The sequence below is a fragment of the Syngnathus acus genome, chromosome 2 (genome assembly GCF_901709675.1).
Source record: "Syngnathus acus chromosome 2, fSynAcu1.2, whole genome shotgun sequence".
Classification (NCBI taxonomy): Eukaryota; Metazoa; Chordata; class Actinopteri; order Syngnathiformes; family Syngnathidae; genus Syngnathus; species Syngnathus acus.
Genome location: NC_051088.1, coordinates 24,211,184 through 24,238,755, shown reverse-complemented (window position 1 = coordinate 24,238,755; position 27,572 = coordinate 24,211,184). Strand labels below are relative to the sequence as shown.

The following is a 27,572-nucleotide window of genomic DNA, read 5'->3' as shown; positions in this document are numbered from 1 at the left end:
ATGAGCCACGTGGGAAATCTTTTCTCCAATTCCATTTGTCAACACTAGATGACAGTAAAACATTTTTTTTCCTTTTTGTAAGCCTCCAATAAAACCAGTACAACTCTGTTCAAATATATTTACTCTCTAGAAAAACAATATCAACAACTAGAAAATAGTGTCATTTGGAATATACCGTAAATCTTAAAGACAAAACACTTGAAATGAGAAACAACATGAACATTTTCTGGGCGTCATCTTTTCAAGTCAGACCAAAAAAAAAACCACGATGGCAGTGTTGACCTTCAACGTAGGCGTCAGTTGCTGACACCAATGTGAGGTTGGGCCGGCCGGTAAGATTCCAGAAGTATGAACATGGGCCACGCGTGTCAGCGATGGAAAAGTATGTCTCACCTAAGAGGAATGCATTTCAGCAGGATGGAGTTGGCATCACTGCTTACCACAACAGCTCAATGAGCTTTAGCCCAAAAGAAAAAAAAAAAAAGTCATAATTTGCCAAACCTTCCGCAGTGACAAAGGTGAATCATTTCATGAAGAATAAAACAAACAAAAAACTCAATTACCTATCTTGTCTGAGCCCTGTGCTTGTGAGTTTTAAGGTCTACAAAGATCTGAATGAAATGTAGTGAGTCAGTTTTTGGCAATGGAATGTTCGAGAATGTTTTTGGCGCATAAAGAATTCAAGCATTTCCCAGTCCAGCATTTTGGTCCAACAAATGAAATATATAAGCTTTAGATAAACAACACCACTGAGCCCTGGTTTGGAATCATCTACAGAAACTAGCATCAATGAACATTACACACACACACAAAAAAAAAAATTTTGTGAGAAGGACAAAAAAAAAAAACTGGGGCAATAGAAATGGACAGGAGGAACTTTAGGGCCAATTAAGTCAGCTCGCGAGAGTGCCGTGGCTGCCCTGGATATTTGCTTCAAAATGAATTGATGATGTTCATAATACTGCATTCTTTTTTTCTTTTCACACAAAGACACACATAAACATACACATCCTCTCTCAGTGGTCCAACTGCTTTTCCAGATAAGGCTGGTAGGAATGACAAGACAGAAAACAGCCAGAAAGCAGGTTCAGGCATGTATTCCTACAAAGGGAGACAAAAAGAAAAACACTTAAATCTTCAGAAATTCACTTCATATTCGTCAAACCGCAGGAAGACTCTGTTAAAAAAAAAAAACGTTTATTTTAAAGTCCTTGTAAAGTAACAACCCTGCCAAATCTAAATGACTTAAAAGGGGGGAAAATAATTCCACTTCATCACACACATTCCTAAATGTTTAAGGAGCAAAAATATGTTTAAAGCTTTCAGGGGTTGTAATACATCCCAGCAGTTTCAACACAACCGTGGAAGTTGCTAGCATACAGCTAGCGCAAGAGCTAATTTGCTCCAATCATCCTGCGTTGACATTGCATCATCTCCCTAATCTTAAGCGGCTTTTTCTCCAATATTCATTAAGATTGGGTGTATTGAAAACAAAAATTGGACCCAAGATTTTGATTTGGCGAATATAATAATAGGATAAATAATGTCAACGTGATTCCTAAATACCTTTTTGGCTCACATCCGCCTGCTTCTCTTGAGCAAAATTGAGCCGGTTCTGCTCGGCCGGCGTTTGCGCCACGCCGTGGACTTCGGGGCTGCTGCTGCGTGAAGGACTTCCCTCTTCTGTGTGGTAGGCCAGGTCCAAGTGCTGCTGTGCCAGCTTCAAGTGCCTGCGCAACCGCTCCACGTCGCGGGCCGAGTTGCCAAAACCGTCCAGGCCAGTCGGCGAGATCCTGAGCGCTTCTTTGGCTCCTTTTTTCACAGCGGCGTGATACCCCGGTGGCGCCGAGGCTAGGGCGTGCAGGGACGAGGGCGCGCGTGATCGCAGGGTGGCCCGCTTGCGGAAGCCGTCACGGATACCGCCGATGCCCAAGTGGAGGATTTCGAACATGGTGAGGATCAGGCAGAGGAAAGACACCACGTACATGATCAGCAGGAAGATGGTCTTTTCGGTGGGCCGAGACACGAAGCAGTCCACCGTGTGCGGGCACGGCGAGCGAGTGCACGTGTAGAAGGGCATAACCTCGAAGCCGTACAGAATGAACTGGCCGCAAAGGAAGCCCACTTCGAAGGCCGAGCGCCACAGGAGCTGGCAGATGTAAACTTTCATCAGACCGTCTCGCAGGATCCTTCGTCGTCCATCGTGCTTCTTCTCTTGTGAGCCTTGAGTGATGACAAAAAAAAAAGCAACAATCGTTGGACCTCAAAGAGCCTGATTACTAAGACAACATTAGCAAAGCTATGGGAAGTGTTTGCTTTGAGAACATCAGAGCCTGAGGCCACAACATCTTGGGTTTTTTAAATTAAATTAAAAAAAAAAAAAAGCATTCTTGAGTACCATGTTTTCCAAATGCAGATTATACATAATTCACATTCGTTTTTTAGTTTGCTTTCTTTCAGCTAGTCCTTTGACACAAACATCTACTTAAGTCAAGTACGTGCGCTTTTTGCGACCTCAGCGAACAAGCGCCAGTGGGAAAACTGCCCTGCATTTTATCCACAGCTCAGGAATGTTTTTTCAAACCTTGAAGAGCTAACAATGAAATTCAAACATTGAAGGATTCCAAGCAGCTCCTGAGAACCTTCAAAAGAGGCGAGCTGTAAAACTGGCAGAATTCATGAACATTTTGCACATTGGTTTGTAGTAAAATGACGAGATGCCGCTAATAAACAATACTGCACTCCATAATATGAAACTATGACTCTTTCTTTCCTTTACAATCATATGTTGTATGCGCCCCCACTAATCAAAATGCGGCATTCTGCTTAAAACTGTGTTTGTGGTATATTAAAGGCAACAAAATTCATGTTAAGATCCATCTTAGGGGGGCGGCCATTTTGCCAATTGCTGTGACATCACAGTTGACAGGTCACAACCAATCACAGCTCACCAGTTGTTTGAAGCTGAGTCGTGATTGGCTGAAAAAATGTGATGTCATTTTCAGTTGACTAATTAGCAAAATGGCCGCCCCACGATACGGTGGATATTAGCTTGTTTTTTTTTGCCGTGTTGGGCTGCCAAGAACATATTACGAAGAAAAAAAAAAAGGGTTCACTTCCTCTTTAACAGTGAGAAAGAAAGTTTGATTCTTTTGTTTGGTGTGGCTTTATTGAGCTGTGACCTCCCGTTAAAAGCTAGCGACGACATCTTACTTTTGTCCGCCTTGTCTGGCTTCTCCGGTTCGATCTCCTCGGCGACCATGGGGTCTTCTTCCCCGTTGTCCTCGGCCTCCTCATAGTCGCGAACGGCACCCCGGTTCACAATGGGCATCCTCTTCTTTCGTCGCGGACGGTAGTCCGTGTCCTCCATGCGGGCGATCTTATGCATGGCGAATCCCAGGTACATAATGGTGGGAGTGGTGATCATAATTACCTGCAGCAGATAGGATTTCACACATTTGATGCGAGACAAATCACGTCATGTAAAACTTACCTGAAAGATCCAGAATCGCACATGCGAGAGCGGCGCATAGGCGTCGTAGCACACGTTCTCACAACCCGGCTGCTGCGTGTTGCAGACAAATTTGCTCTGCTCATCGTAGTAGATGGTCTCCCCGCCGACCGCCGTCAGGACGATGCGGAAGATGATGAGCACCGTCAGCCAGATCTTCCCCACGAAGGTGGAGTGGTTGGAAATCTCGTCTAGCAGACGAGTCAGGAAACTCCAACTCATTGTGCCGAGGTGAGCAAGGAGCTAAATGAGCTTTGGGGAGGCATAGAAAATGACAATTCAATGAGGAAATTTCACACTGCTACATACAGGTTTTTTTTTTTTTTTTTTTAGGTATGTACTTTATATGGGGTAAATTATACTAAGCATTAGGCTGGTGGAATTTTTTGATGTTTACATATACTATGTTGGGTTGGTTTTGTTTCGCGTCAGTCCGCTTTAAAGTGAACTTGAACTGGAAGTAATTGCGTTATTTGGAGAACTGAGAAAACCCGAACTGTGTTTTAAAAAGTTTAAAAAATTTGCTGATCAAACGGGGATTCACGCGAGTAGAGCGGGAGCCATTTTCCAAAAGGAGGATCAGGATGTGGCAAGACCAAGCGACGGCAGCAAGAAAGCAAATAAGCGACTGCTGCAGGGTGACATCTGTTTTCACCCTACAATTACCAAACACCACCTTCAGACTCCAAGACAAGTTGGGGGAGCAGTTTTAGAGCTGCAGTGTGAAAGCGGAGGGATGGGGGGATGGGGGGTGCACAGAGGTGACTGTCCCTTTAAGTACCACTTCACTGTGACTAATGGGATTTGCAGCCGTGGCAGAAACTCGGGCAAATTAAAGGCCGCTCAATTCTGTCTTAGTTTGTCCACTAATGCTCTCGAAAATACTTTGATTTCACGTCCGACGTCTCGGTGCAACTCAAGACGTGGCAGCAAAACTTGAATACAGTACGTCCCCACGGTATGTCACGACCTCAATTTGTGCGATAAAAAACGGCGCCATGGGAAGATGTCCGAGACCAAGATAGATAGATAGATAGAAAAGGCTGCCTCTCACAACAGCGCCACAAAAGAAAACCAACAAGTGCGACAAGTGAGAAGTCAAAGAAAGAAAGACAAGGGGAAAAACAACAAGGGGGGAAAAAAAGCGCTACGGATATTATTCAACAATGTTTAAAAGTGAAGTTTAAAAAGCCTTGCAGAGCAGATAGACAAAAAAAGTTTAAAAGGCAAAATACACTTTTAAAAAGCTCAATATTGGGTCCTTTTTGAAAGTCTCTCAACTTTGAGGACTCTGGGACAAGCTTTTTAATGTTGGGGAATTTTTATATATATTTATTTTATACATCTAAAAATGAAAAGTACTCTGCACTTTTGTAGTATAAACACTTGGCCTTACTCTTCGACGTGGACGCCAAAGGCCAAATGCCTCTTTACATGTTTGACAAAAGCGCAAACGTGCCGCCAGCTGACCCAAACAAAAAAAGGCCCGTTTTAACCTCCACGGCTGCAGAATTTGGGGGTGGGAGGGGGGTTGACTGGTCTGGAAAGTGTGTGCAAAGAATCCGGACAAAGCGGAGGCGTTTTAACATTCCTGGCTAACCCAAAGCAGAAAGCTGGATTTGAGGGGTTCCAGGAGAGCTGACGCAGAGGCCGCGCACGACGCAAACACGCGGAGTCGACACCGACGCCATCAAACTTTGCGCCTGGCTAAAATAAGACGTCAAAATGAACAGAAATGCGGTGGAATACATCGAACCAATGATTTGGTTTACTGCGCTCTGACTGGTTTTGGTGGTCATCTAAATATGGCTATGACGCGCGTCCCCGTCTGAGTGCGTGGGTTTTACAAATAGTCTGGACATTATTTCATTCAGTGGGGGGCCCACTTACCGACTCCAGCAACCAAACGTCGCAACGAACCGCACTCGACAGACGATCTGACGTTTAAAAGCAAACTTTCAGCATGGCCAAATTAAGCTCCACAGTTGGCCGGCCACCGAAAAGAAAAGCAGCCGAGCGCGCTCGCTCCAACAAAGTGACTCCGGAGACAAAAAGCAACCTTGCGCGCTTAATTGCGTCAGCAGGTTTTCCCAATTAGCGTGCGTGGCTGCCGTCAGTGTGTGTCCATTCAGCCCACCGTGACCCCCGCGCGCCGGGGTGCTCCAAAGTAAAGTGTTGGCTTCCGTGGGCTCCTAACTCTTCTTCCTCCTCCTCCTCTTTGTCGTCTCCGACGTACCGCGTAAGTGGCCCCAGCATTAAGCACCCCCCCGCCCCGCATGAAACCCGAGAACACTACCACCGACTATTTTTTTGTCCCTGAACACAAAAGTTGTTTTTTAAAACGATGTTGTTGTGCAAGTGACCGACATAATGTTGCACATTGCCCACGTAGCCTTTCAGATTCAATTTGCAGGCGCTAAAAAGTATAAAAGATGCTCATTTTTACCAGAATATAAAATGCGCATAAAATCTGAAGTTTTTAATTAGAAATGAACAAAAGTAGATAACGTGGTGGTGTTTAAAAAATGAAAATAAAACAATCTTTTAAAATCAATTTATCCTCAGGAGATGAAAAGAGGGTAAAAAGTCAGCCATGCATCTTCAAATGCCAAGAAATGTTCACCAAAACCACAATCCAACAACTCATCCAGCTGTGGTGTGCTTTTTTTTGTCACAAAATGCTTCCCTCGCCACAACTTTATATTGTGCCATTATTTGTAAAAGAACACTTTCTTCTGGAGACTCAGGGGTCAAATGATTTGGATGAGAGGCACAAGGGGGGGGCGTCGGAGCTCACAATTCCTTCCTGCCGCCAGATGCGCCAACATTGAAGAATCCACAATTTCCACCGCAATTCGATAACAATTTGCACATCCTTTGCACATGACAATGACCTTTCACCCCTAGCTCCGCCGCAGACAGGCAATTGTCAAACAACGCAAACGATGGATTCTCAAAGTCCCATTTTCTGTTGGGTTCAGCGGAAGGTGATCCGTGACTTTCACCATCATGTGCACAACACATGTGGCGTACTGGTGGCAAGAAGAAATATTTACCCAATGGCGTTTTGTTAGCAAAGGCTTCACACGACTCTGACGGGATACGGAATTTTGCTGGAGCGGGGCGGGCTGAGCTTGCGGTCAAACAGCCTGCGAGAATCCAAAACCTATATTCATGGGTGTCCAACCTACAGCCCGGGGGCCATTTGTGGCCCACTGAGTGGCAAGGCAAGAATCGCCTGTCTCACTTCCTTGTTTTCCACCAATCACTCATCCTTCAGATAGTTACGCATCAGACCTGCATCTTAGTACAGATGTTCTGGTTGGGAATGTTGAAATGCTCAGTACAGGAGGATCAATTCAGAAGAACAGCTGGCCCCCATCTATCCATTTCCTTCTGCTTCCGTTGTGGGATTAGAAGCTTAAGCAGGGAAGCCCAGAGGTCCCCTTCCGTGGCCACTCGGTCCAACTCTTCTGAAAGTCGACTAATTCATCGTCGTAGGAAAGCTCACCAACTCAAAATTAGATTGTAGTCAGAAATATAACCGATAAAGTGCATTTGTTTGAACGTATTTATACACACAGTTTGCAAACACAGTTGCTGTCATAGAAAACAAAAAATAAAAAGACATTAGTGAAGAAATAAATTATTACATGAACGCTCACAGCTGCAGGATGTTGGGAGGGACTCAAATATGTGCGTGATGACAGCTTCACATGTGCAAGAGGTCATGCCATTGCTCAGAAGAAAAAAAAAAAAAAATTCACAACTCTCCCCGGCCCATCTTCTGCATTGAAGGGGCACGTACCAAAAAAAAAAAGTACCATTGTTACGTTTCTGTGTGGTACTTTGTTGTGTGTAGCTTAACGCCAAACATGGCTTCCCACTGTGTTCGGACCCACGCCAGCAGAGGCTGGAGGAGCTCAGAACTCTCCGAGCGCACGTGCCAGGTCTTTTCCTCTTGCTGTGTCTGAAAGACAAAATGACGAGGGCTTCAATCAAAACCACAAGGCGCCAATTTATCAGCGTGGCTCACCTCGTCGTAGAGCTTGATGTCCATCCGTCGCTGCTCATCGGGCCACAGGTGAACGGAGCTCACGCAACTGATGGGAAGCGTCTCCAGAACAGAGAAGCTCCCGCTGCTCGGCTCCTGGGTGCCGTCGACCGCCGCCGATTGCTTTGTGTTCTTCGCCCACTGGTGGTCCTCGCTCAGCAGGTACAGAGTCTCTCGGGTCGCCAGCACCGTCGTCGGGGCCCACGTGTTGTCTGGGAAGACACAAGAGACAACTTTTGACCTCCTCGAAAATCTTCTGTACCAAGCCACAGCGGGTACACCCTGAACCAGTTGCCAGCCAATCACAGGATAGTTTACAATGTGGAGTCCTTAGTTGACCTACCAACGTGTTTTTGGAATGTGGGAGGAAACCCTACGCAGCCACAGGGAGATCATGCAAACTCCACAAACAATAAAATCTCTGAACCGTGAGGCGACGTGCTAAGCAGTCCGCCACCGTGCCGCCCGCCCGAGGCAGATCGAGACACGCTCAAATGCCAGAGCAATTCCGCTGATATGTGCAGCTGTTGCGCATAATCACAAAATCGCCCGAGGAAAAGTTTAGACAGGGCGGCACAAATGAACATAACCTGCGACTACATACTCCATCGAGATGCTAGCCGAGAGAAGTGGCTAACCTTGCAGCAAAAAGGCCAAAATGTAGCAAAACTGCAGCTGGCCATCCTCCACATCTGTCTGGATGTCTTCACACACAAGAGGCCTGGCGGAAAAAAACAACAAGGAAAACATGAACACAAAAAGAACACGCAGTACTTTGGACGACTCGGAAGAAAAGAATCGGCAATGTAGCATTTTAGCATATCTTGCTACGACTTTATTGCCGAGACCGCGTTTCGTGCGGGTTTCTTATTGGAAATCAAACTGTTACGTTAGCGGTGCTTTTCCGCTTCAGAGGACGAAAACATACAAATAAAAGGTGGCAAACAACAACATACGCAAGTCTCGCCGCGGAACACATGGTCCTAATCAAGGTGCGGTTTACCAGCTAATTTAACAGAGCAATGCTACAAGATGAAGGAAAAAAAAAAATCCTGATTGTAATGGAGAGAAGATGTGCGTCCAGATCAAAATGAATTCGTTGGCACGATTCTTTTCTCGCTGCTTGTGTTGAAATACCAAAGATGGTGTTGAGGATTGAGTCTGGCGGTTGAGATTGACCTCAGATTGCTGTCGGAGCGGTGTGCCATCTCACGTACAATGCCTACAGAAAGATGACATGAAAAAAGATTTGAAGCGAATGTCTGCGTACAAACAACCACCTGGAAACGTATTCCTTCTTCTCATGCGAAAAATCTCTGCGAACACAATGAAAGTAAACGGCGTCCCGATTTAGATTTGGAGACGACAATAAAAAAGGTCACACCCAAAGCTTCATGGAAAATTTCGGAAATTAATCCCAGACTGTGTGTTGCAACAGTGCGTCCTGTGCTTTGGGGTGTACTATTGCAGCAACAAAGCGGCGATGGGTGATAAAATGTCCGCAGCACAATGCAGCTTCCAAGAATGGTGGCATAGCAATAGCTAGGAGGGGCAGGGTAGATTTCAAGAGCACAGCTTTCAACAAAATCCTCAACTTGGGTTCCCAGAGGCAGTTGTAAATTTATAAGTCAAAACATGTTAAATTTACTTTTACAATTCAATTGGATTAAATTACAAAATATAATCAATTCAAAATTTTAAATATATGAAATAAATTATATATTTACTGTTTAAATTTATACAGCCTTAACAAAAAAAAAAATTAAAAAGGTAAAGCCTATGATAATTTTATACAGTATGGATGTGGATATCACAGGGAGTCCACAAAACAAAATCTTTTACAAACCTCCCAAATTATTCAGAAAACGCTAATAAACAGGTTGACAAAAATTTGGGGGAAAATCTGAAAACACCACAAAGTCTGGCACCAGGAGGGTTCAAACATATTTTGGTGTGGGCGGGGGAAAGTGCCCCTGCGGGCCCCCCTTCTAGCTCCGCCACTGCTTAATTTGTATTGCAAGTCAAACGCTCGTAAATTGACGACTGTCCGTGTGAACAATGATTTGAATCCAAGTTCCGACTCGTAAATGACGCCACCGCGTCTTGCATCTTTTCCACCTGAACGCGGTCAACCGAAGCAGGAATTACGTGCAGACTTGGGTGGCGTTTATGCACGCCCATCAAAACATGTTTGTTTGAGAGACTGTGAATTATCCTGTTCCATCATTCCTGGGGCCTCCAGTGGCCTAATCAAGGGTTTTCCTTCCGGGTGCTGGTCTGACAAGCAGACGAGTTGGGCTGGAGCAGATCTTTGCCTCGTTTTAGCTTGATAACGCTGAGATTTTGTTGAGTTAAAAGCAGCCGAAACAAAAAGCGGAGCAGGACAGGGTCAGCGAGTGTCTTTCTCACACAACACGAGTTGTCATTTTATGTGTTTTCCACATGTTGGACGGGAAGTGGTTTCTGCTCCTTCTTACCTGTCAACAGGCCAAAGAAGCTTTTGCAGCGTGAAGTGTCCCGCACCAGGAGGGTGTAGGCCCCGCCCCTTAGTTCCCCATCTTCAAATGCCATGTGGATGCTCTGAGAGCCAAGCCCCACCTCCAAATAGCTGAGCTCCAGGATTGGGTGGCAGTCACGCTTTTGGAGCCAATCGGAGAGCTGCTTTTTGCTGGGGAGGGAATGCACTTAGTGGCAGTAACTCCCCAAAACAGTAAATGACATTTTTAGTCCAAAACACAGAATTTAAGAAGTCAAAGTCTTTGGAGTCAAGTCAAAGAAGTTGCTCAGCCACTCACCTGGCTCCCGATGTGACCTCAAGCACATAAATTCTCTTGTCTGACACCACCACCAGAGACAGAAACTCTTCCGGCTCCCCGAATCTCACAAGTGACGTCTGAAAGTGAAATGGACATTCAGCCGGTAGAAATGGAAGTGGAATGCGAGCGCGACGGTTACTCACCTTCAGGAAACAACGGAGCTCCTCTTCCTCCACAAAGACATCCACATCCAAGAAAAGCTTCAGCCGATGGTCGACCGCCTCAAAGGCCTCGTTCAGCAGGTCTAAGTCACCTGAGGGAAAGCCGCTCAGATTTAAGTCGCCTTCCGGAATTTTTGCTTGCTGAAGATGACATTTCATCAGAAAATAACAAACACGCCACTTGCTATTTTTCACAGGAAGGAAAACCACATTAGAATGTGCTGATAAAATGTGCTAGAAAAGAAATTGATTCGCTTAACACACATCCGTTTTGTTAACAAGTCGATTTCAACGGTGGCCGAAAATTCTCGCCGAGTTGGCGAGTCGGTAAATTGCGTTTGAATGAAGCGAGCACGCACACACCAGTGGAGTTGGCCATCCCTGAAGGCTGCATAGCAGGCGGCGTGGAACTGACGGCGTTGTAGCTGTAGCTGCCGGCCAGATCCTCCTCGCTTTGGCATTCAGCATTGTAGGACAGCGAGAAAGAGTCAAGCCCGCCGTCCCCCATGGAGATGGAACCCCCTTGCGCGGTGGAAAAATCGAGGTCCTCCGTGGCGGCTGTGGCAGTTTCCTCCCAATCACTGCTACGGTTCAACTGTGGCAGAGTGTGACATTGACTGCTTTTCAAAGTACGGGGAGAAACATTTCCAGTGACGATGAACGACACCTCGCTGTCTTCATCGGTGGTCCTTGATGGACGTTGGATTGGTGTACTGCAGTAAGGAAACGACTGGCCAACGAGCTGGATCAAGTGGTCACTTCCACATTCAGGACAGGTATCGCAATGTCCTGAGAGAAAAAAAGAAAATACACAGATTTGGAAAAAATTAAAACCCATCATCAACTGTTGCCCCCTGGACAGGTTGCGAGTCAATTGCAGGGCAGAAGAAGTATAAGCAAACAACCTTGAGGCAATGTCTCAAAGCAAACTAGTCTCAGCCGGTGCTGAGGAATCATCAAAACATCTTCTAGGACAAAGTGGAGATTGCGTGCCAGTGCAGGTTTTACGACATCAACAGTGGTCAAATCATGTCGGTCTGTCTAAATCTTATCTGTCAGCTGTTGATTATGAAGCCCAAAAGAAAGATTAAGGGGAAGATAAGCGATTGGATGATTTGTCCTCAAACACGCCTTCCGCCAGAAGCCTCCATTCATTTTGGAAGAAAATTTGTTTTGACAAAATGACTCAGCGCCTCTGCATGACCTAGCTTGCTTGCCCTTGCTCACCTTTGTCGCCGTCATCGCATTCCATCAACTCTTTGCCGTCGTGCTCATCCGCGCCCTCTGGCAGCATCACGCCCCGTGTACTCCTCGCTCGACCTCCGGCCTCCGTGAACTCTGACCCGCAGCGAAGGCACTGCAAATGAAGACGGCCTGGAAGGAGCCGAACGTCACGACGGCGGTTGGCCTCGGCCACGGGTGACAGCACGTCGACGAGATCCTGCTCGAGAAGGGTTACGGTAAGACTTCGGGGTCGTGTCATTGGTCCCAGCCAGGTTCTGTGCTTGTGACGCAACCTTAAGGGCCTGCTGCGGGTCATCATCGAGAAGGACGTAACATCTCCGCCTCTTTTCCTTCATGATGTAGTCAAACTGGATCTCCACAGCAGGTAACATTACTTTGCTCTCCTGAAAGAAAGAAACAATTTCCAGTTAATTAAAGCAAAAACAAGTTGATACAGAAGGCCGCAAAAGCAACTTCACCTTGCGGGTCCAAGCTGCCTGCGTGGCCTCCACCTTGGCCAGGCAGTCCAGTTCCAGACAGCACCTTTCCTGGCCGGACTGCATGTCGACCTCGAGCAAATGGCTCTGTTTGACACGCAGAAACACCTCCTTCCTCCCCTCATCCTGACTCTGGTCATCTTCCTCTTCTTTGTCAGGTAAGACACCCACCAGGAGCGGCAGACACTGGTCCACTGCACTCCAAAATAACCCATCAAGTTCTGTTTGATAACATATGCCAAACGTGTTTTTTTTATAACTACCTCCCAGGTTTTCCTCACGTTCTCCCTCCTTGGAATGGCCGCTCTCCTGCCTCGGTGACTTGTGGGAGTCCAAACTGTGTCTGGTGGAAGGGACCGGAGTGTCTTCCAAAGTGGACTCAGAGTGCTGAGTGTTTTGACTGGGCCACTGTAATGTGGACTCTGTTTCTGTCTCTTGCTCTGCCTCCGCCTCTGCCTCCGGCACCCTGGGCTCAGATGTGAGAAGTGGCGGAGGAAGAACCTCCGGAGGTGGACGCAGAGGGGCCTCGAGGCTGTTGGAGAGCGTTTCCAAGCCGTGAAGAGTTTTGGAAGGAGGCGGAGCTGCATCTACGTCTAAGTGGTGCTGGTACCGCAACCAGTCTTCACCCAGCTGCTCTCTGAAACTGGACATGCGCTCAATCTCCTCTTGGTGTGGAAGAACAATGTCTAGAGAGGAAGCACACAGTGCTTAGATAGGCACCATAGCTTAACAAATTGAAAAACACGCAGGATCAGATTCAGGGCCGAAAGAGCCCTGTGAATATGAGCATGTGAAGAAAATGACAAAATAATAACAATAAAATTAAATAAAATGAATGAATGAATGAATAAATAAATAAAACAATAATAATAATGATGCTTACATTAAATTGGTTTCTATTTTATGGCTGGAAATAAATAAATAAACAAACAAATAAATGAATGAATGATGCCTACATTAAATTAGTTTCCATTTTAGTTATGTCCGTGCTTTAAATTGATTTTCTTTGGGGGGAAAATAATCCGAAATTCTATTTGAACATTTACTGAAAGATGTTTCAAATAGGATCAAAATTGAAACACACTTCTATTTTGGGTTCATATGCGACTCCAGGGGAATCGGCGCGTCACCAGTCATGAACCTCAGGGCACGTCACTGATTTGATTTTAAAAGAAGCACAAAGAAAAGGTATCAAGAACCCACCTTGTGAGGAGGACACAACCCGGTAGTCGGTATCACTTGGCTCTGAGATACTTGCTCGGCGCACTTTAACCTTGGCGTGCAAAATAGAATTATTTCAAACATTTCCAAACTATCCCAGTTGCCAACTCAACCAGACTGAATGAGCATCTTCCATCGTACCCGGGACTTCTTTTTGCGTCCGCGTGAGCTTCGCACCTCCCCCACTGAGAGACTATCGCTGAGCTCCCCGGCTCCACTCGACACGTCTGCGTGACTTTGCTCGAACTCTGCCGGAGGGGACGACTGGACCCGGACAATCAGTTGCTCGACTTTCGGCAGAGCCTGGTGAAAAGAATATTTTCCTTTTAGACTGCTGCAGATCTTTGCAAGCATCTCACGCTGAAGAACACTTACAGACAACTCGGAAGAAGAGAGCGGGACGCCATTGAGTTTAAGCTGGAAGAAACCGACATGTGAATGGGATTTAAATTCTCACGTTTATGTCACCAGCATTTTTTTTACCCACTCTGAGGCCGACGGCCTTAGGCGAGAGGTGTCGGACGGTATACGTGCGATGAGTCTTCCGGAAGTACAGCGGGTTGCCCTCCAGGTTCAACTTCATGAAGGGGACATGGGCATGTTAAAATAACGCTCTGCAGCATGACCTGCGTGGATAGATTCACGTGTGCGTCCTCACCGTGTTTAGGCAGTGGAGCAAGGAGAGAGGAGCCAGTTGGGAATGCTCCACCAGGAGATTATAGGCCAGGTCCAAGTGTTGGAGTGATGCCAACTGCTCCACACCTGTTGAGAGCCAAATGCATTAAGAGAAACATATCATGTGCGAGTCAATGTGTGCTGTGTACCATTGATAGTCTCCAATTCATTGTTCCTGAGGATGAGCGTGAGCAGTTTGACCCTGGCGCTTATGCTAAGTGTTGGCGCCCTCTGCAGGCAGTTGTAGCCGAGATTCAAATGTTCCAGCTCACTCAAAGGCTGAGAGAGAAAGGACAGATCATTACAGTTCAAAAACCAGGAGGCAAACACTCAATGTCTGACCTTTAGAAATTCTGCACACTCCTGAATCTTGTTGTGGCTTAAATCCAAAGACTTCAGGACGTTCAAGAGACTCTAAGATAAGAGTGTAGTGCAAGTGTCAGGGGGGGGAAAGATAGATAAGGTAGTATGTTAAATGATTCCTCAGGTCATTTGACTCACTAAAGACTGGTCAAGGCAGACAATGAAGTTGTAGCTGAAGTTGAGGGTGTGTAGCTCCAACCACGGCAGTGCAGAGCTGAGGTCACCGCCGCACAGGGAGAGCAACTCCTGCAGGAACAAGTCGCAAAAGCGGTGTCACTACAAGTGTCAGACGCAGGACCGGCCATTTTGAGAGCACCTCCAGGGAGCTCAGGCTCTTTGAGCAGATGAAGACCTCCAACTGGGAGTAAACGCCTCGGAGACCCTCGAGACAATGAGGGGGGATGTTCTTCAGCTGCCAAGAGAAATACCAAAGAAGGATGCTTTTTGTTTTTTCATTTTAACAATCTACTCAGCATAGCATTCAACATTGAGTGATGCTAAATAAATGAAATAATACTGTTTTTGTTTATATTTACACAAAAAGTACCTCCAAACACTTTAAAGACTTGAACGGGAAAACCTTCACCCCAGACTCCAGTCTTGAACTTGATGGGTTGATGAGCTGCATAATGCACGCAGATAGTTTTCAAATAATGAATATTCCATTCGTCATTTATTAGTTGACAGCTGAAAATCACCTTTAGGGAAATGGTCTTCTGCAGGATGTCGAAGAGGAACTGCAGCTGCAGCAAGGATGCAGTGTCAGCTGGATGGGATGGCAGGGCCAGGAAGCCATGCTGCTGGTTCCTGGACAGCAAGTGTTGCTCAAACAGCCGGGTGAGTTGCTGCAAGCTCGTCGCTGGCAGGGTCAGCGTGCTGCTGCCTCCCAGCACTAACTCGCCTGCATATGGAGGCGGGTGGACAACTGACATGCCAATATTGTATACATGCACATCTTTATCAATCTGAAATTTGGGGAAAACTTCATTTTTGTTTCAGTAGATCAATTAAAATTAAGTTTCTCTGTAATTGTTTTGGTTAGAGTTCATTTATTTTGGTTGTCATCATTTTTGTTTCAGTAGATCAATTAAAATTAAGTTTCTCTCTAATTGTTTTGGTTAGAGTTCATTTATTTTGGTTGTCGTTGTTTTGCTCTATTTTCGGATTTCTTATTCTGTTTTGTTCTTTTAATCCTGTAAGGGCGGTATGCTAAACGAGTTGTTGGCATTTATGCCTTCACATTCTGACTAAATTAACCCCATATCGAGTTTTTAATTGAATTAAGAGAAATAATTGAACTACAAAATTCACATTCTAATGCCCCCCCTGTTTATATCATCTAAGACTAGACTGAAAGAGGAAGAGAGAATCAAGCAGCACTACCATGAATCCTGTTTAGGGTTTAAGACTCACCATTATTTCGGAGAAGTGTTGCCAAGCTAGTGACAAGAGACGACTGGCCAGTCCCACCGTAAGAACGAGACATGCTAGCTGGCGTTGTAGCACTGAGCTGCTGTCTAAAGTGACAAGCCTCTGGGTTTTAAATACACCAACATTACAATCTGAACAAACAAACAGCCATGTGTCAACGAGCACTTGTCAGCTGACATTCCGAACTCAGACAGCTAGCTAGCTGGCAGGCTAACCTAGCTAAAACACTTCCTGGTCACAAGCTAAAACGTGTCATGCTGACATGATATTCGCACAATTAAAGCCCGACTAGTTGACGAACAACCGTAACGTGTAGTAACTTGTCACAAATGCAGAAGTTTCCTGCGCTGCACAGTACAGTACTCGAAAGTGATGTTTTTCATGGTGTTGACAACTTTGTGTCACGTGACAAGGAAGCGACTACGGTGGCCGTGATGCACCAAATTTAGATGTCGACTTTATTATTTTCATTAATGGGTTTTATATACTTATTTAAATTCTGTAACATTACATTGAGCAACATAAAATGTGTGAAAATTTAACTTGAATTAAAATTTGAATCAACGCTATTTCTGTACTGTTCTGTTCTTTATGTGCATAATTGCAATTCTCTCTTTTTTTGTTGATACTGTGACATTGATGTATTGATTTAATCTTGTTTATTATTGTATTTGCATTTTCCGGAAGAGTTGAAGTGCACACACCTACACTTTTTAGTCAAGTAGTGTCACACAAATATTACTAACGCCTCAAAACTCCTCTCAAGACCAGTTAAAACACAAAAACTACTAAACTATTACCCAATAAGGCAGGATATTGTCATTATAAAGTTTTTATATTAGATCTCATTTGCTAGGCAGTACAGGTGCACCCATGACAAGACCGCTCTGTCACACTTTAATTCAGTCCAGTACATTTTTTTCTTTAAATGTGCAGAATATTTAAAAACAACAACTTCTAATTGACGTTAAAGTACAGTGCAGCACATTCGTATGAATGGCTGTTTTGAAACATTAATTGAATCATTCAAATGCACAATGGCTGCCAATGTTATTTAAATTGGGAATCAAACTTCTGCTTTGGTTTTTGATAACCGACTACATTCATTTCTTATCGGGACATGACTATTTTTCCTCTAAAATACCGCAATGCCTGCCATTTCAAATTCTGTAGCCTTGACATTATGAGGAGAAATGTCTCCCCTGCAAAAGTCAGGTCCAGTCCTCAACGATGAGAATTGTAGGACCCAGCAGACCACCGCACGCACCCCTTTGCTTCACCTGTTCGCGTGCGCACGAGCAGCCCCCCCTCGCTCTCCCTCCCTCCCTCTCTCTCCCCCTCGCTCTCTCCCCCAAACTTGGTAATTCCTTCCACCAGCCCACAATAATGCCACAAAAGCCAAGACAAATCACAATGCTCAAGCTCTACAGCCTGCTGGTCATCACCGCGGCCGTCACCGGCGGTTCGCTGGCCGAGATGGTCTTCCGTTGCCCGGCGTGCACCGCGGAGCGCTTGGCTCTCTGTCCGCAGTTCAACGAGCCTTGCGCGGAAATCGTGCGCGAGCCGGGCTGCGGCTGCTGCCCGGTGTGCGCCCGGCAGGAGGGCGAGACGTGCGGCGTGTACACCCCGAGGTGCGCCGCTGGCTTGCGATGCTACCCGACGCCCGATTCGGAGCTTCCCCTGGAGCAACTGATGCAGGGTCTGGGTCTGTGCCGGCACACGGTCGACACCGACACCGCCAGCCTGGAGCACCCGGAGCAGACCAGCGGTCAGTTGAATTATCGGAATCAAATAACGGGAAATATTAGAACTGAGCTGTCAACACTGATATATTTCAAAAATCGCATCAAAGGATAATTGAGGCACTCATGCTTGTTGCTAATTTACACCATGACTGGCTTTGTCTGCTTGGTTGGACCACAAAAGTAACAATCCTCCACTCTGCCTTTAACCCGGCGAGCAAACTAAGGTAGTGACCAGAATTGTCAAAAACGGCACTCCTTGCATGGCGTTAAAAAAAAAAAGACTCCCAATGTTGATGTTTCTTTGAGGGATTGGAGAGAGCTGGGAGACAGCGGGAGGAATGTTGCATTGTTTGGAAAAGCTGGACTTTAGGCTTTGACCTGCAGTAAGCATACACTGGGGTTTACCTAGAAAACGGGCCGACTGTGTGTGCAGGAGGAGTCCAGTGAGGCTCATGTGCTTTGTGTTTGTACAAGGACGGGTCACTGCGAAGAGGAAAAGTAAACAGCCTCATTATTTGGATGATTCCGAGGCCCTCTGTGAAGCTGGACCATTATGAACGCTTTGCCCGAAGAAACGTTCATTTCGGAGCTGGCGGCGAGATCATCATTTTCTCCGTTTCATTAATCAGAACCTCACGCAGAAAGCAGTGTTGCTGGGTCAAAGGCCACGGAGCAGTAAGGCCTTACATCATCACTACTGCTGGTTGTTATACAAGAACAATATTAGGAGGAATCGTGGAGGAATGTGGAGGAAGTAACAATGTCAAGTACATTTTGTAGGTGCTCCTGGAAGTGAGAGGCAGAGTGGGAAGAAACAGCAGTACCATCTGAAATAACACGCTTGGCTAACAAGAGCAAGCATTCCTGTCCAGTTGAAGCCTGACAGACTGAAATAGCCCAGAGATAATCCTCCCCAAAAAAATCCACCAACGCAGACTTTCTTCAAAAAACCTCGTCGTCCCAACTTCTGCCAATCAAGACGGCAACCGCACGTTTCGTCGCTGTGCCCAGAACCTTCTTGCACTTGTTCCGAGTACTCGGATATCTTTTCACCCTCCTCAGTGCAGAAGACTTATTTTAAGACAATTGAAACATAACAAATCATTTGAACCATTCGTCCGTTTCCTATACACTTGTCCGTCACAGGTGAGCTGCAGCCGATACCGAGAATAGAACTCCCCCGACCTTAAAAACGACGAATAGGCCACCCCGGTAGTCGGTAGTGGAAATTATTCATCACTGTTTTCCACATTTTATTTTATTTTGTGTAAATGGGATATTATTGCCTATTTTACCTGGAATTTTAAGCATTTGGACATTTTGAAGAAAAAAGAAATTAATCGATTGTCAAAAATAATTATCGATTACTCTTGATTAATCGTCGCACCTCGAATTTGCAATCATTTGTTGGCAAGTGAGATGTATTATAGAAGCAGGCATGTGTGTGTGTGAGCATGTCAGAACGTGTCAAAAAGGCGCTCTGAGATAAAAGGTAAACACATCTGCCTTCTGCAGATTCTACAAAACCAGTTCCAGCACTTTAAGGTTGATGGACAGACAAACATCCATATCATTTTTTTAAAATTCTGATTTACAGTTGGAGCCCGTTTTTGCACAGCCACATCAATCGGGCCTGAACGGCCCAATGATCAGCCGTCCGAGTGTGGCTGAAAACAATATTTGGATATACACTGAAGTGAATGAGCCAGTATCCGCTTGGCTGAGCCGAATCTTGACGCTGCACCTCTGGCTTGTGTGCATTCTGGGAATCTGTCATGAATCACTTTTAGAAAGGAACTCATTGTCTGGGGATTAATTAAAGCAGTAGACTGGACAGTTGGCCTGCTCCTCTGTTTAGACTGCTGATCCCGACCGGCCCACCGAGGCCTGACTCCCCATAAAGGGAAGGAGGGCTCCGGTGGTGTGGTCCTCTGTGCTTGGCTGCATGTACATACAGTGAAAGCGATTGTGCCCTTTGACCCTTTACAAATGGTGCGTTCATGTGTGGGGCTGCAGAGACTTTGGACCTCCATACAGTATGGAAGAGACAGTTGTCTAAATTACGTAAGAGCACATTTGAACAAAACAGTTTCTAGCTGGGAAAAAATATATATATTTTGGAGCCAAAAATACAATCATTTTATATATTTATTGATAAATGATAACATGTCAAAAGAGTGGCCATGTGTATCTCAAGGTGATTATGATATGATATTAACTAATAATAAAAAAACAACCTTGCTGTTAAGGAAATCAAATCTAAAATGCTTTGACAAGAAGGAAAAGTAACTGAAACTACGTCTTACGTTCATTCAATTAACTAAAAGTAGTATATACTTTGTTTTCCTCTTTGTCAATCGAAAAAGAATTCTTGTTTACTGTTACACAATAGTTAGTGAACTTTTTTGATCTTGCACTAAACAAACACTCCATATATGGAAAAAAGTACAACGAATATAAAAACGAGTACAAAGAAAAAAAAAAGTTAAACAAAGCATACCGGAAAAAACAAGTGAAAAAAGTCAAAATAAATCTAATTATATTAAAAAAATTGCAAATTATAATAACCCTGGTGTATCTTTTTAGGTGAGAGAAAAGAACTGCAAAAAAATGAGGATTATTGCTTGTGTACATTTTAGCTAGCTTCGTCTTTCTCACACATGTACCTAACAATCGATAAATATACGACACCATAAATGTATACCTGATCAACTTTGACGGTGCATCATCGCTCCTCCCCTTCCAGGTGAGACCTTGGAATTGTTGTCCGAGTCCAGCCTGAGCTTAGGTAAGGTCACCACTTGGATGGGACCCAAGGAGACCGCGATGCGACAACATCGTCAAGAGATCCTGACGAAGATGAAGAGCAACAAGGTGGAAGAGCTTAAACCTACACGACCCAGACAGGTGAGCGATGGAGGGAGGGGGAGAATAAGTACTGCTTGGAACAAATTTCAAAACATTTCCCTGATGTCACTCACACTACATTTTCAAATATCTGCATGCACATTTTATGACAACTTTAAAATCCTTTCAAACTCAGCACAGATGGATGAAGAAAAAACAAGTTCTGGCCTTCTCTTACAACTTTCCACTTCACCCGCAATGACTCTGTGCCTCGCTTCGGGTTTCAGACGCCATGTCAGCAGGAGTTGGACCAGGTGCTGGAGAGGATCTCCAAGATGCCCTTCAGAGATAATCGAGGTCCACTGGAGGACCTCTATGCCCTGCACATCCCGAACTGTGACAAGAGAGGGCAGTATAACCTCAAACAGGTGAATAATAAGCATAATAATGTAGAATTATATTATATATAAAAAATATATTATATATATATATATATATATACTAAATATATAAAATAAAAAAATATATAAATATATAATATATATATAAAATATATTATATATATATATACCAAATATATAAATTGATAAATAAATATATATATATAAAATTTAATTTCTAATATCTCTAATATTTTAAATTCGATTGCTACTGACTCCCCCGTAATAAATGTCGTTTCAGTGCAAGATGTCTCTTTATGGTCAGAGGGGTGAGTGCTGGTGTGTAAGCCCCCACACGGGGCGACCCATCCTAGCAGCCCCCACTGTGCGGGGCAACCCCAACTGCAGCCAGTACCTTCCAGAGCTGGAGCTGGAGATGGCCAACATGGAGCAGATAGAATAATAAAACAAAAAAAAGCAACTGTGAAGCATCTGGGAACAAACAACAATGAATAAGTGAGGTGCAACTTGCAAGCTTCAGACAGTGCATATTGGTAAACTTAACATGTTAAAAAAAAAAAGATTTATAGATGCAAAGGGTGCTTTGGTTTATTTTATGTCTTTAATGGTGCATTGAGATACTAGTTTATTGTGTTTTGTGACTACATGTAACTCAAAACACTTGATATCATCTTAACCCATTGAAATAAAAAAAACACTAATAATGTACTTCATGAAAAGGTACTGTTATGGAATAATTATACGGAATAAAAAGAATTAAATGGACGACTTGTTACTCCTATGTACACTTTGGCCACTAGGGGGCAGTGTAATGCAGACATTGAATATACATGGCGCCTCTCTATGGCGTTTTGCATTGTTCGTTAGCATGAAGCTAAACCAAAAAAAACGTCTGTCAACTCGAAAAACTGCTGACTCGTATCTGAAAACAGAACGTAGGCTACTACTTTGAAAATTTGAATCTGGGTTAGTAAAAAATAAAACAGGAAATTAGAATCTAACATTCTTGGTGAAGGGTAATTTTTTTAAATTTAAATTTTGCAATCAAAAGGTCCAAGCTTGCTTTTCCAGAGTACAGGTTCTTTAATTAAATAGTGATTTGTCTTACAAAAAACGAGTACATGAACGACACAAGTGATAAATATTTTTACTATGTTCACATCATAGTCAATTTCTTTTATTTGCCACATTGTACGCACGCCTGAATCGATGGACGGGAGGGGGACAGGCTTACAATTATAAACCCATCAATTGACTTTTGCAAGGCATGATGCATTGTCATAAAATAAACACAAAGAAGGTGATGGGGGGGAAAAAAACATCAAATCAAACCCAGGATCAGCAACTCCAGGAGGTGCTTGCCCGATATGAGAAAATAATGTATCAATACATTAATCAGATAAACTGCTTGACAGGCTTAACGGGGGGGGGGGCTTTGTGACGGTGTAGCGCCATCTCTGATCAAATCGTTCCCCATCTATCGATCTCCACCTTGGATTCACCTACCCCAAGCGCCATGCAAATTGCCATGTGGCCAAAGGCACTTAGATTTCCATACGAACTCAGTGCAGCCAGGTGGATTTGCTTCAACTCTGATGCTCACAGACGAATGCATACATACCACATCAGGCCTTTACATATCATTTGCATGCAGGTCCCAAAAGATGAGCTTTTTTCGAAGGGCACGGCACAGACACACAAAATAGACCACCTGCGCCGCAAATTAGACCTGCTTTTAGCTGGTCTAAGGTCCACTTTCCTTTCTGCCACCACATTTTACGATGACATATTAATCTGTCTATCCTTATAATTCGTCATTATATTTTTGGTATTTTTGCTTGGAAATAGCAACGTATAATTTTGCTTGATCGTAGTAAGGGTGGTTGGCGCATATAAGCAAAAAAAAACAAAACATTAAAAGCCCAAAAATAAAGAAATCATGGAAATCATCCCTCTTATGTTTGCTAATGGTGAGCACATCAAGGAGTTATCACGCACACACACACACACACACACACACAGTCCGTTTAAAACCACAGTTAGAGTATGTACAAGCAGTTTGTTTCCCTTTTAAAGTCAGAACAGTCCATCACGACCACACAGTGACAAATCAGACTGCGAGTTGGCACTCATCACGTGTGACGGCGAAACTTCAACCTCACTCGTTCCTGTTGCTGCTGCTGTCCAAGTCTTTGCACTGCAAGTCACCACCGGCGTAGTTTATGCCTGGGATCTTGGCACCGAAGCGATCCACGCACCAACATATCCCCCTCCTGCGGCCGCGGGACGGTTTGCACTGCGGGTTGAGACGTGACGGCTTAACGGGTTGCGTTCTCTGCCGGATCATGATAAGTAAACACCAAGGTGGGAGGATTCCAGCGTACCTGTTTGCGCTTGAAGAAACCTTTTTTGTCACAGTTGGGGATGTACAAAGATAGAGCCAAGACCCGAGATGTGTCCTTCATGCTTTGAACCAGGTGATCCAGACGTCTCCTGCAGGGCCCCTACGTAGGAGGCGACACGGTTGCTCGTATTTGTATTTACAATCAACAGCTTACGATAATATGTTTGCTAAAGCTGCGGTTTGCTTTTTTTTTTTTTTTTTGACAGTATGTGAATTAGTAAAGCAGTTCAGGTTTGGAAATAAATGAGCTGATTTTTTCCTGGAATGCAAACTTTTTTTCTGGATTTTTTTTCCCAACGTCAATGCATTTAGAATATCTTTGACAGCAAAATAATATTAAAAAAAAAAAAAACTTTGCTAAAGGTGAAGTGAAAAGATTGCAATTAAAAGGCTGTCGCAGAGCGGTGAGTGAGTGCCGATTACGTACAAACTGAGGCTCCAATTTCTCCAGGCCGTGCAGAGGGAAGTCCAAGTTGCTATTGGGTCCCACCCTGGCTAGCTGCTTTTTGCGATCCTTAGCCTGCTTCATCGCCTGGGCCTTCCGACTGCTGATGTGGTCCCGTCCATAAATGGGCACCTTGGTTTGGGGCATCATGGAATCTGGGACAGGAAACAAGACATCATTGTGAGATGGTCACGTGTCCAGATGAGTCTCTGCTTCTGGTCCGAGTTATTTGTATGTGACAACAGAATTTTGGGATCTGCATAAGAAGGCAGATATGGGAGATTCATTTTTGCAAAATGACTCTGTCCTCTCCTGCACCCACAGACAAATGACTGTGTGAATTTGAATGTGGACACAAGCCAGTGTACACAGGGAAAACATGCGAGCATGGTGAGGAACATTCCACTAAGTAACCACATCATGCCAGGTTTCCATTGTGTGAAAGGTAATCAAATATCATAGCTAAGAGCTCAGTTGGAAGGATCTGAAAGCTTATGTAACCAATAACCGTCCATGAAATCTCTATTTTCTCCCCACTAGAACAGGTGTGCAAGATCTTATCTTTAAAAAAAAAAGTAAAAATGAATCGCACATACAGTATATGATAAATAACTTGGGCCCCACCATCGATCCTTGTGGAACGCCACTCATTGCGTCCATGCAAGTTGATTGGGGTGCCCTCATTTTTACAAATAGAGCTTGTGCTCTTGCTTGATTGCTTCTAAATCTAAATAAATAAAACTATGCTTTTCTATGAAGTCATCAAACCTGACTAAAAGGTGTTTTGTTCCTTTAAGCCACTGCTGGCCCATTTCCATTGATATGTAGCATTTCCTCCATTTCATTGGTACATGGCCCTATGTGGCTGCTCGCTAAGCTACTAAGCTAACGTAATGGTGAAACAAGGTCACCCCCCCACCACCAAAACTCTCGCGATGACGAGGCTGTAGATCACCGTGATGTCATACATAATGACTTCTTGGAAACGGTTTCCTGCTGACACAGTTATTTCCCCCCCCCCCTCCTTTGGAGGAAAAAAACAGAGGCAGGATCCGCATTATATGTCCATCAAGTCTTTGCTTGCTAATCCTCACCCAATCTGGCCTGTGCTGACGAATCATGTTGCAAACTTTTGCAGGATGATCGTCTTCTTTAAATTATCACCAGATAACATCTCATGACATCAGGTGAACTGGATCCATAGTTGACAAAGATGCAAAGATGACATGCAGGCAATGCGCGAAAATCTGAAAGATGACATCATCCCGTTGGAACAAGCTAGCAAAATGCGCAGCTTTTGATTGAGCGAGTTGCAAGTGGCACGACTTAGCCAGAGCAGCAAGAAACAAACAAAAGGAGGCGGGAAATTCTTCTGCTTGGGAGGGGTGGACTGAATATCTACACGTGTAATGTCATCCATGTTACTTTAAACACCTGGGATCGAATCTTGTTGAATAAAATCGTTTCTCGTATGTTTTGGCCTCGGGCAGATGTCACTTCACCAATAAGGCGAGTGAAGCAAGTTCATTTATGCCAGGCAATGAAAAAAATACAGGCGTAACCAGGTCCCACCTGTAATTTTCTGGTTTCATGTGGGTCAGCACCCGATCCGCCCCCCCGCCCCCAAGGCCCACTCACACAAAGCCGACTGATTTATGGCTTGCAGCCCAACTGCCTTTCGGGGTTAAGATAGCAGGTTGATTGGCGCCCATTGTTGGGTTCACTGGGAAAAGGCGCGTTGGGTGTGGTGTCGGGGGGAATCGGGCAATGGGATATTTGGGGGGAATTTTGAATCATATGCTCTGGTGATGTTAGGCTATCCTTAAAGTAGGGGTGTCAAAGTCATTTTTGTCGCGGGCCGCATCGTCGTCACCGTTTCCTTCTGAGGGCCATTATGACTGTCAACAAATGATAACTAGTTTTGAAATCACAGACTAGTCAAAACTGTTCAAATATTTTTCAAAAATGAACGTAAATCTATTTTTCAAAAGTGAAGACAATTTGTAATTTAAGTATTGACACATGAAGTCCATTCACAATTTGTCTTTGCGGGCCACTTAAAATAATGTGGCGGGCCACATCTGGCCCCCGGGCCTTGAGTTTGACACCTGTGCTTTAACGGGTGGTTGGAGTCACAGTCTCGCTGGTTCCGAGAGGTCAACACCTCAAGTCACTGGTGGAATTTCGGAAGAGCCATCTTATCATCAGCGTATATTACACATGCGGACTGTGAGAGCAAATTCACATTGTGCCAAAATAAACCCGTTGAACCCAGAGCGTCAGTGATTCACCCAAGACACGCTCGAGTGGCATGAGAAATCATTCAGTCTCACTTCAATTGCCTTACAATTCTTATTTATGATGAACAAATAGGCTATTTATTTTGCTCATCTGCTTTTCCATTAGAATAGCAATGAACCATATGGCTTCCTGCCAGTCGACATTTGTGTTCAATTATTCCAATTATGAGTTGATATATTTTGAAAAACATTACCGTGACGACAGGAAAGGACGCCGCTGGCCTACCTTTAGAAGGCTGCAGCAGTTTGTACAACTTCTCGTTTCTGCAAACGCCGCGGCCGTGCAGGAGGGCGTGCAGAGGCTTCTCCTCGCCGTTTTTGGGAAGGCATCGCAGCCCGCGAGTACACGGCCCCGTGTACACGCCGCAAGACTGGCCGTCCTCGAGCGCGCACGTCAGGCAGCATCCGCAGCCGGGCTCCTTCACCGCTTGACAACCCACCGGCACCGGCGGGCACATGGAACGGGCCTTCTGGTCGCACGGCTCGCACGGCACGTACGACGCAACGCAGCTTGGGACGAAGAGCAGCACCAGGAGAGCTACACTCGGTAGCATGGTGCAGGCGTGGGATGGATGGATGGATGGATGGATGGATGGATGGATGGATGGATGGATGACTGGATATTAACTGAAGAAGCCGCGATGTATCAACGACTGGAGTCCGAGCATCAAGCAGGCGTTTGCGGCATCCACAGGTGCGCAAAGTTATCACCGCAGACGACCAGTGACGCGACTGATAACCAAGGGAGTCTTCAACTTTGCAGTGGAGGAAAAATGCTTCAATGAGCACGAATAGATCCAGCAGTCTCCTCGTCTTCTGCCTGGCGCCGATTGCGCGCAAAATCTTTCGTGTGCGCGTCTGTTTCTCCCTGCGTCTCTCCTTTCTGCTTCCGTGCCTGCGTGTGAGCAGAATGGGTAATCTGTGGCTGGCGTTGAGCTGTGGCCTTAAAAAAAAAAAAAAAAAAGCCAGAGGCGAAGCCTATGACGATGGGGATGTCAAACGAGGCACGGAGGGGGGAGGCGCACTTGTCAAGCGTGCAGGCTGTGATGCTGATTCTGCAGGGCGGGTACTGGCATGCCTTCAGATAGGAGACGGTGGCTGATGTGACTAAGGACCACTCACCACCCCCCACCCATTGGACTCAGGTTGAACAGGCAATCCAGAGAAAAGTCAGTGTGATTTTTTTTAAAGAGGGGGGTGGAATGAAATTTTTTGTTAATTTTTTTTATTACATTTGTACATTTTTTGTTTTTTAAATTCAATATATAATAAAAAAATAATTACTTTTTTTCTTGTTACAATTTTTATGGCATAATCTTACAGGATATTAATGTTAATTTCACAGATTTTTTTACAGTGTGTCTACTACGATCTGTGAATCTAATTTGATCCTAATGATTTTTATTATATGCTTCCCTCGCTTCCAGGCAATCCAGAGAATATGAAGAAAAGTCAGTGTGATTTTTTTTTTAAAGCG

The 27,572-nt window shown here is 44.8% G+C and overlaps 4 protein-coding genes across 5 annotated transcripts; 1 reads left to right on the top strand and 3 right to left on the bottom strand.

The window, feature by feature from the left end:
• Positions 1 to 104: 104 nt before the first annotated feature.
• Positions 105 to 5,737, bottom strand: LOC119139097 (gap junction gamma-1 protein-like). Its single transcript, XM_037279487.1, has 5 exons — positions 5,402 to 5,737; positions 3,494 to 3,763; positions 3,214 to 3,433; positions 1,567 to 2,223; positions 105 to 1,101 (listed from the first exon to the last, which is right to left on the bottom strand). Exons 2-5 carry the CDS (start codon positions 3,731 to 3,733, stop codon positions 1,088 to 1,090), a joined length of 1,131 nt encoding a protein of 376 aa, XP_037135382.1. The 5' UTR covers positions 3,734 to 3,763; positions 5,402 to 5,737; the 3' UTR covers positions 105 to 1,087.
• A 1,327-nt stretch (positions 5,738 to 7,064) lies between these two features.
• LOC119139053 (serine/threonine kinase 11 interacting protein) lies at positions 7,065 to 16,403 on the bottom strand. Of its 2 annotated transcripts, none has more exons than XM_037279417.1 (25): positions 15,936 to 16,403; positions 15,221 to 15,423; positions 15,070 to 15,144; positions 14,839 to 14,934; positions 14,661 to 14,768; positions 14,502 to 14,573; positions 14,309 to 14,438; positions 14,143 to 14,246; positions 13,972 to 14,061; positions 13,860 to 13,901; positions 13,626 to 13,787; positions 13,467 to 13,536; positions 12,527 to 12,949; positions 12,246 to 12,457; positions 12,060 to 12,170; positions 11,770 to 11,983; positions 11,210 to 11,331; positions 10,906 to 11,137; positions 10,525 to 10,625; positions 10,361 to 10,458; positions 10,043 to 10,233; positions 8,703 to 8,787; positions 8,204 to 8,286; positions 7,548 to 7,777; positions 7,065 to 7,481 (listed from the first exon to the last, which is right to left on the bottom strand). In XM_037279417.1, the coding sequence occupies exons 1-25, from the start codon at positions 16,006 to 16,008 to the stop codon at positions 7,341 to 7,343; spliced, it is 3,468 nt and encodes a 1,155-aa protein (XP_037135312.1). In that variant the 5' UTR covers positions 16,009 to 16,403; the 3' UTR covers positions 7,065 to 7,340. The 2 variants fall into 2 exon arrangements, with proteins under 2 accessions (XP_037135312.1, XP_037135303.1); XM_037279408.1 differs by having other exon boundaries at positions 10,525 to 10,634; positions 15,936 to 16,400.
• An 892-nt stretch (positions 16,404 to 17,295) lies between these two features.
• On the top strand, positions 17,296 to 21,711 carry igfbp2a (insulin-like growth factor binding protein 2a). The gene is made up of 4 exons (XM_037279500.1): positions 17,296 to 17,721; positions 20,445 to 20,605; positions 20,833 to 20,973; positions 21,227 to 21,711. The coding sequence occupies exons 1-4, from the start codon at positions 17,340 to 17,342 to the stop codon at positions 21,386 to 21,388; spliced, it is 846 nt and encodes a 281-aa protein (XP_037135395.1). The 5' UTR covers positions 17,296 to 17,339; the 3' UTR covers positions 21,389 to 21,711.
• Positions 21,712 to 22,005: 294 nt separating this feature from the next.
• Positions 22,006 to 27,140, bottom strand: LOC119139131 (insulin-like growth factor-binding protein 5). Its single transcript, XM_037279540.1, has 5 exons — positions 26,711 to 27,140; positions 26,322 to 26,670; positions 23,778 to 23,950; positions 23,331 to 23,450; positions 22,006 to 23,242 (listed from the first exon to the last, which is right to left on the bottom strand). Exons 2-5 carry the CDS (start codon positions 26,647 to 26,649, stop codon positions 23,105 to 23,107), a joined length of 759 nt encoding a protein of 252 aa, XP_037135435.1. The 5' UTR covers positions 26,650 to 26,670; positions 26,711 to 27,140; the 3' UTR covers positions 22,006 to 23,104.
• Between the last annotated feature and the right edge of the window lie 432 nt (positions 27,141 to 27,572).

Coding starts and splice junctions, on each gene's coding strand:
- LOC119139097 (XM_037279487.1), bottom strand. CDS start 3,733: ATGAGTTGGAGTTTCCTGACTCGTCTGCTAGACGAGATTTCCAACCAC. Junction 3,434..3,493: donor TGCGATTCTGGATCTTTCAG/GTAAGTTTTACA, acceptor TATCTGCTGCAG/GTAATTATGATCACCACTCC. Junction 2,224..3,213: donor GCCAGACAAGGCGGACAAAA/GTAAGATGTCGT, acceptor TCATCACTCAAG/GCTCACAAGAGAAGAAGCAC.
- LOC119139053 (XM_037279408.1), bottom strand. CDS start 16,008: ATGTCTCGTTCTTACGGTGGGACTGGCCAGTCGTCTCTTGTCACTAGC. Junction 14,769..14,838: donor AGAGCCTGAGCTCCCTGGAG/GTGCTCTCAAAA, acceptor TTGTTCCTGCAG/GAGTTGCTCTCCCTGTGCGG. Junction 12,171..12,245: donor AGGCAGCTTGGACCCGCAAG/GTGAAGTTGCTT, acceptor TCTTTCTTTCAG/GAGAGCAAAGTAATGTTACC.
- igfbp2a (XM_037279500.1), top strand. CDS start 17,340: ATGCCACAAAAGCCAAGACAAATCACAATGCTCAAGCTCTACAGCCTG. Junction 20,606..20,832: donor AACCTACACGACCCAGACAG/GTGAGCGATGGA, acceptor TTCGGGTTTCAG/ACGCCATGTCAGCAGGAGTT. Junction 20,974..21,226: donor GGCAGTATAACCTCAAACAG/GTGAATAATAAG, acceptor ATGTCGTTTCAG/TGCAAGATGTCTCTTTATGG.
- LOC119139131 (XM_037279540.1), bottom strand. CDS start 26,649: ATGCTACCGAGTGTAGCTCTCCTGGTGCTGCTCTTCGTCCCAAGCTGC. Junction 23,451..23,777: donor AGAAATTGGAGCCTCAGTTT/GTACGTAATCGG, acceptor CCTCCTACGTAG/GGGCCCTGCAGGAGACGTCT. Junction 23,243..23,330: donor GTTTCTTCAAGCGCAAACAG/GTACGCTGGAAT, acceptor CTCAACCCGCAG/TGCAAACCGTCCCGCGGCCG.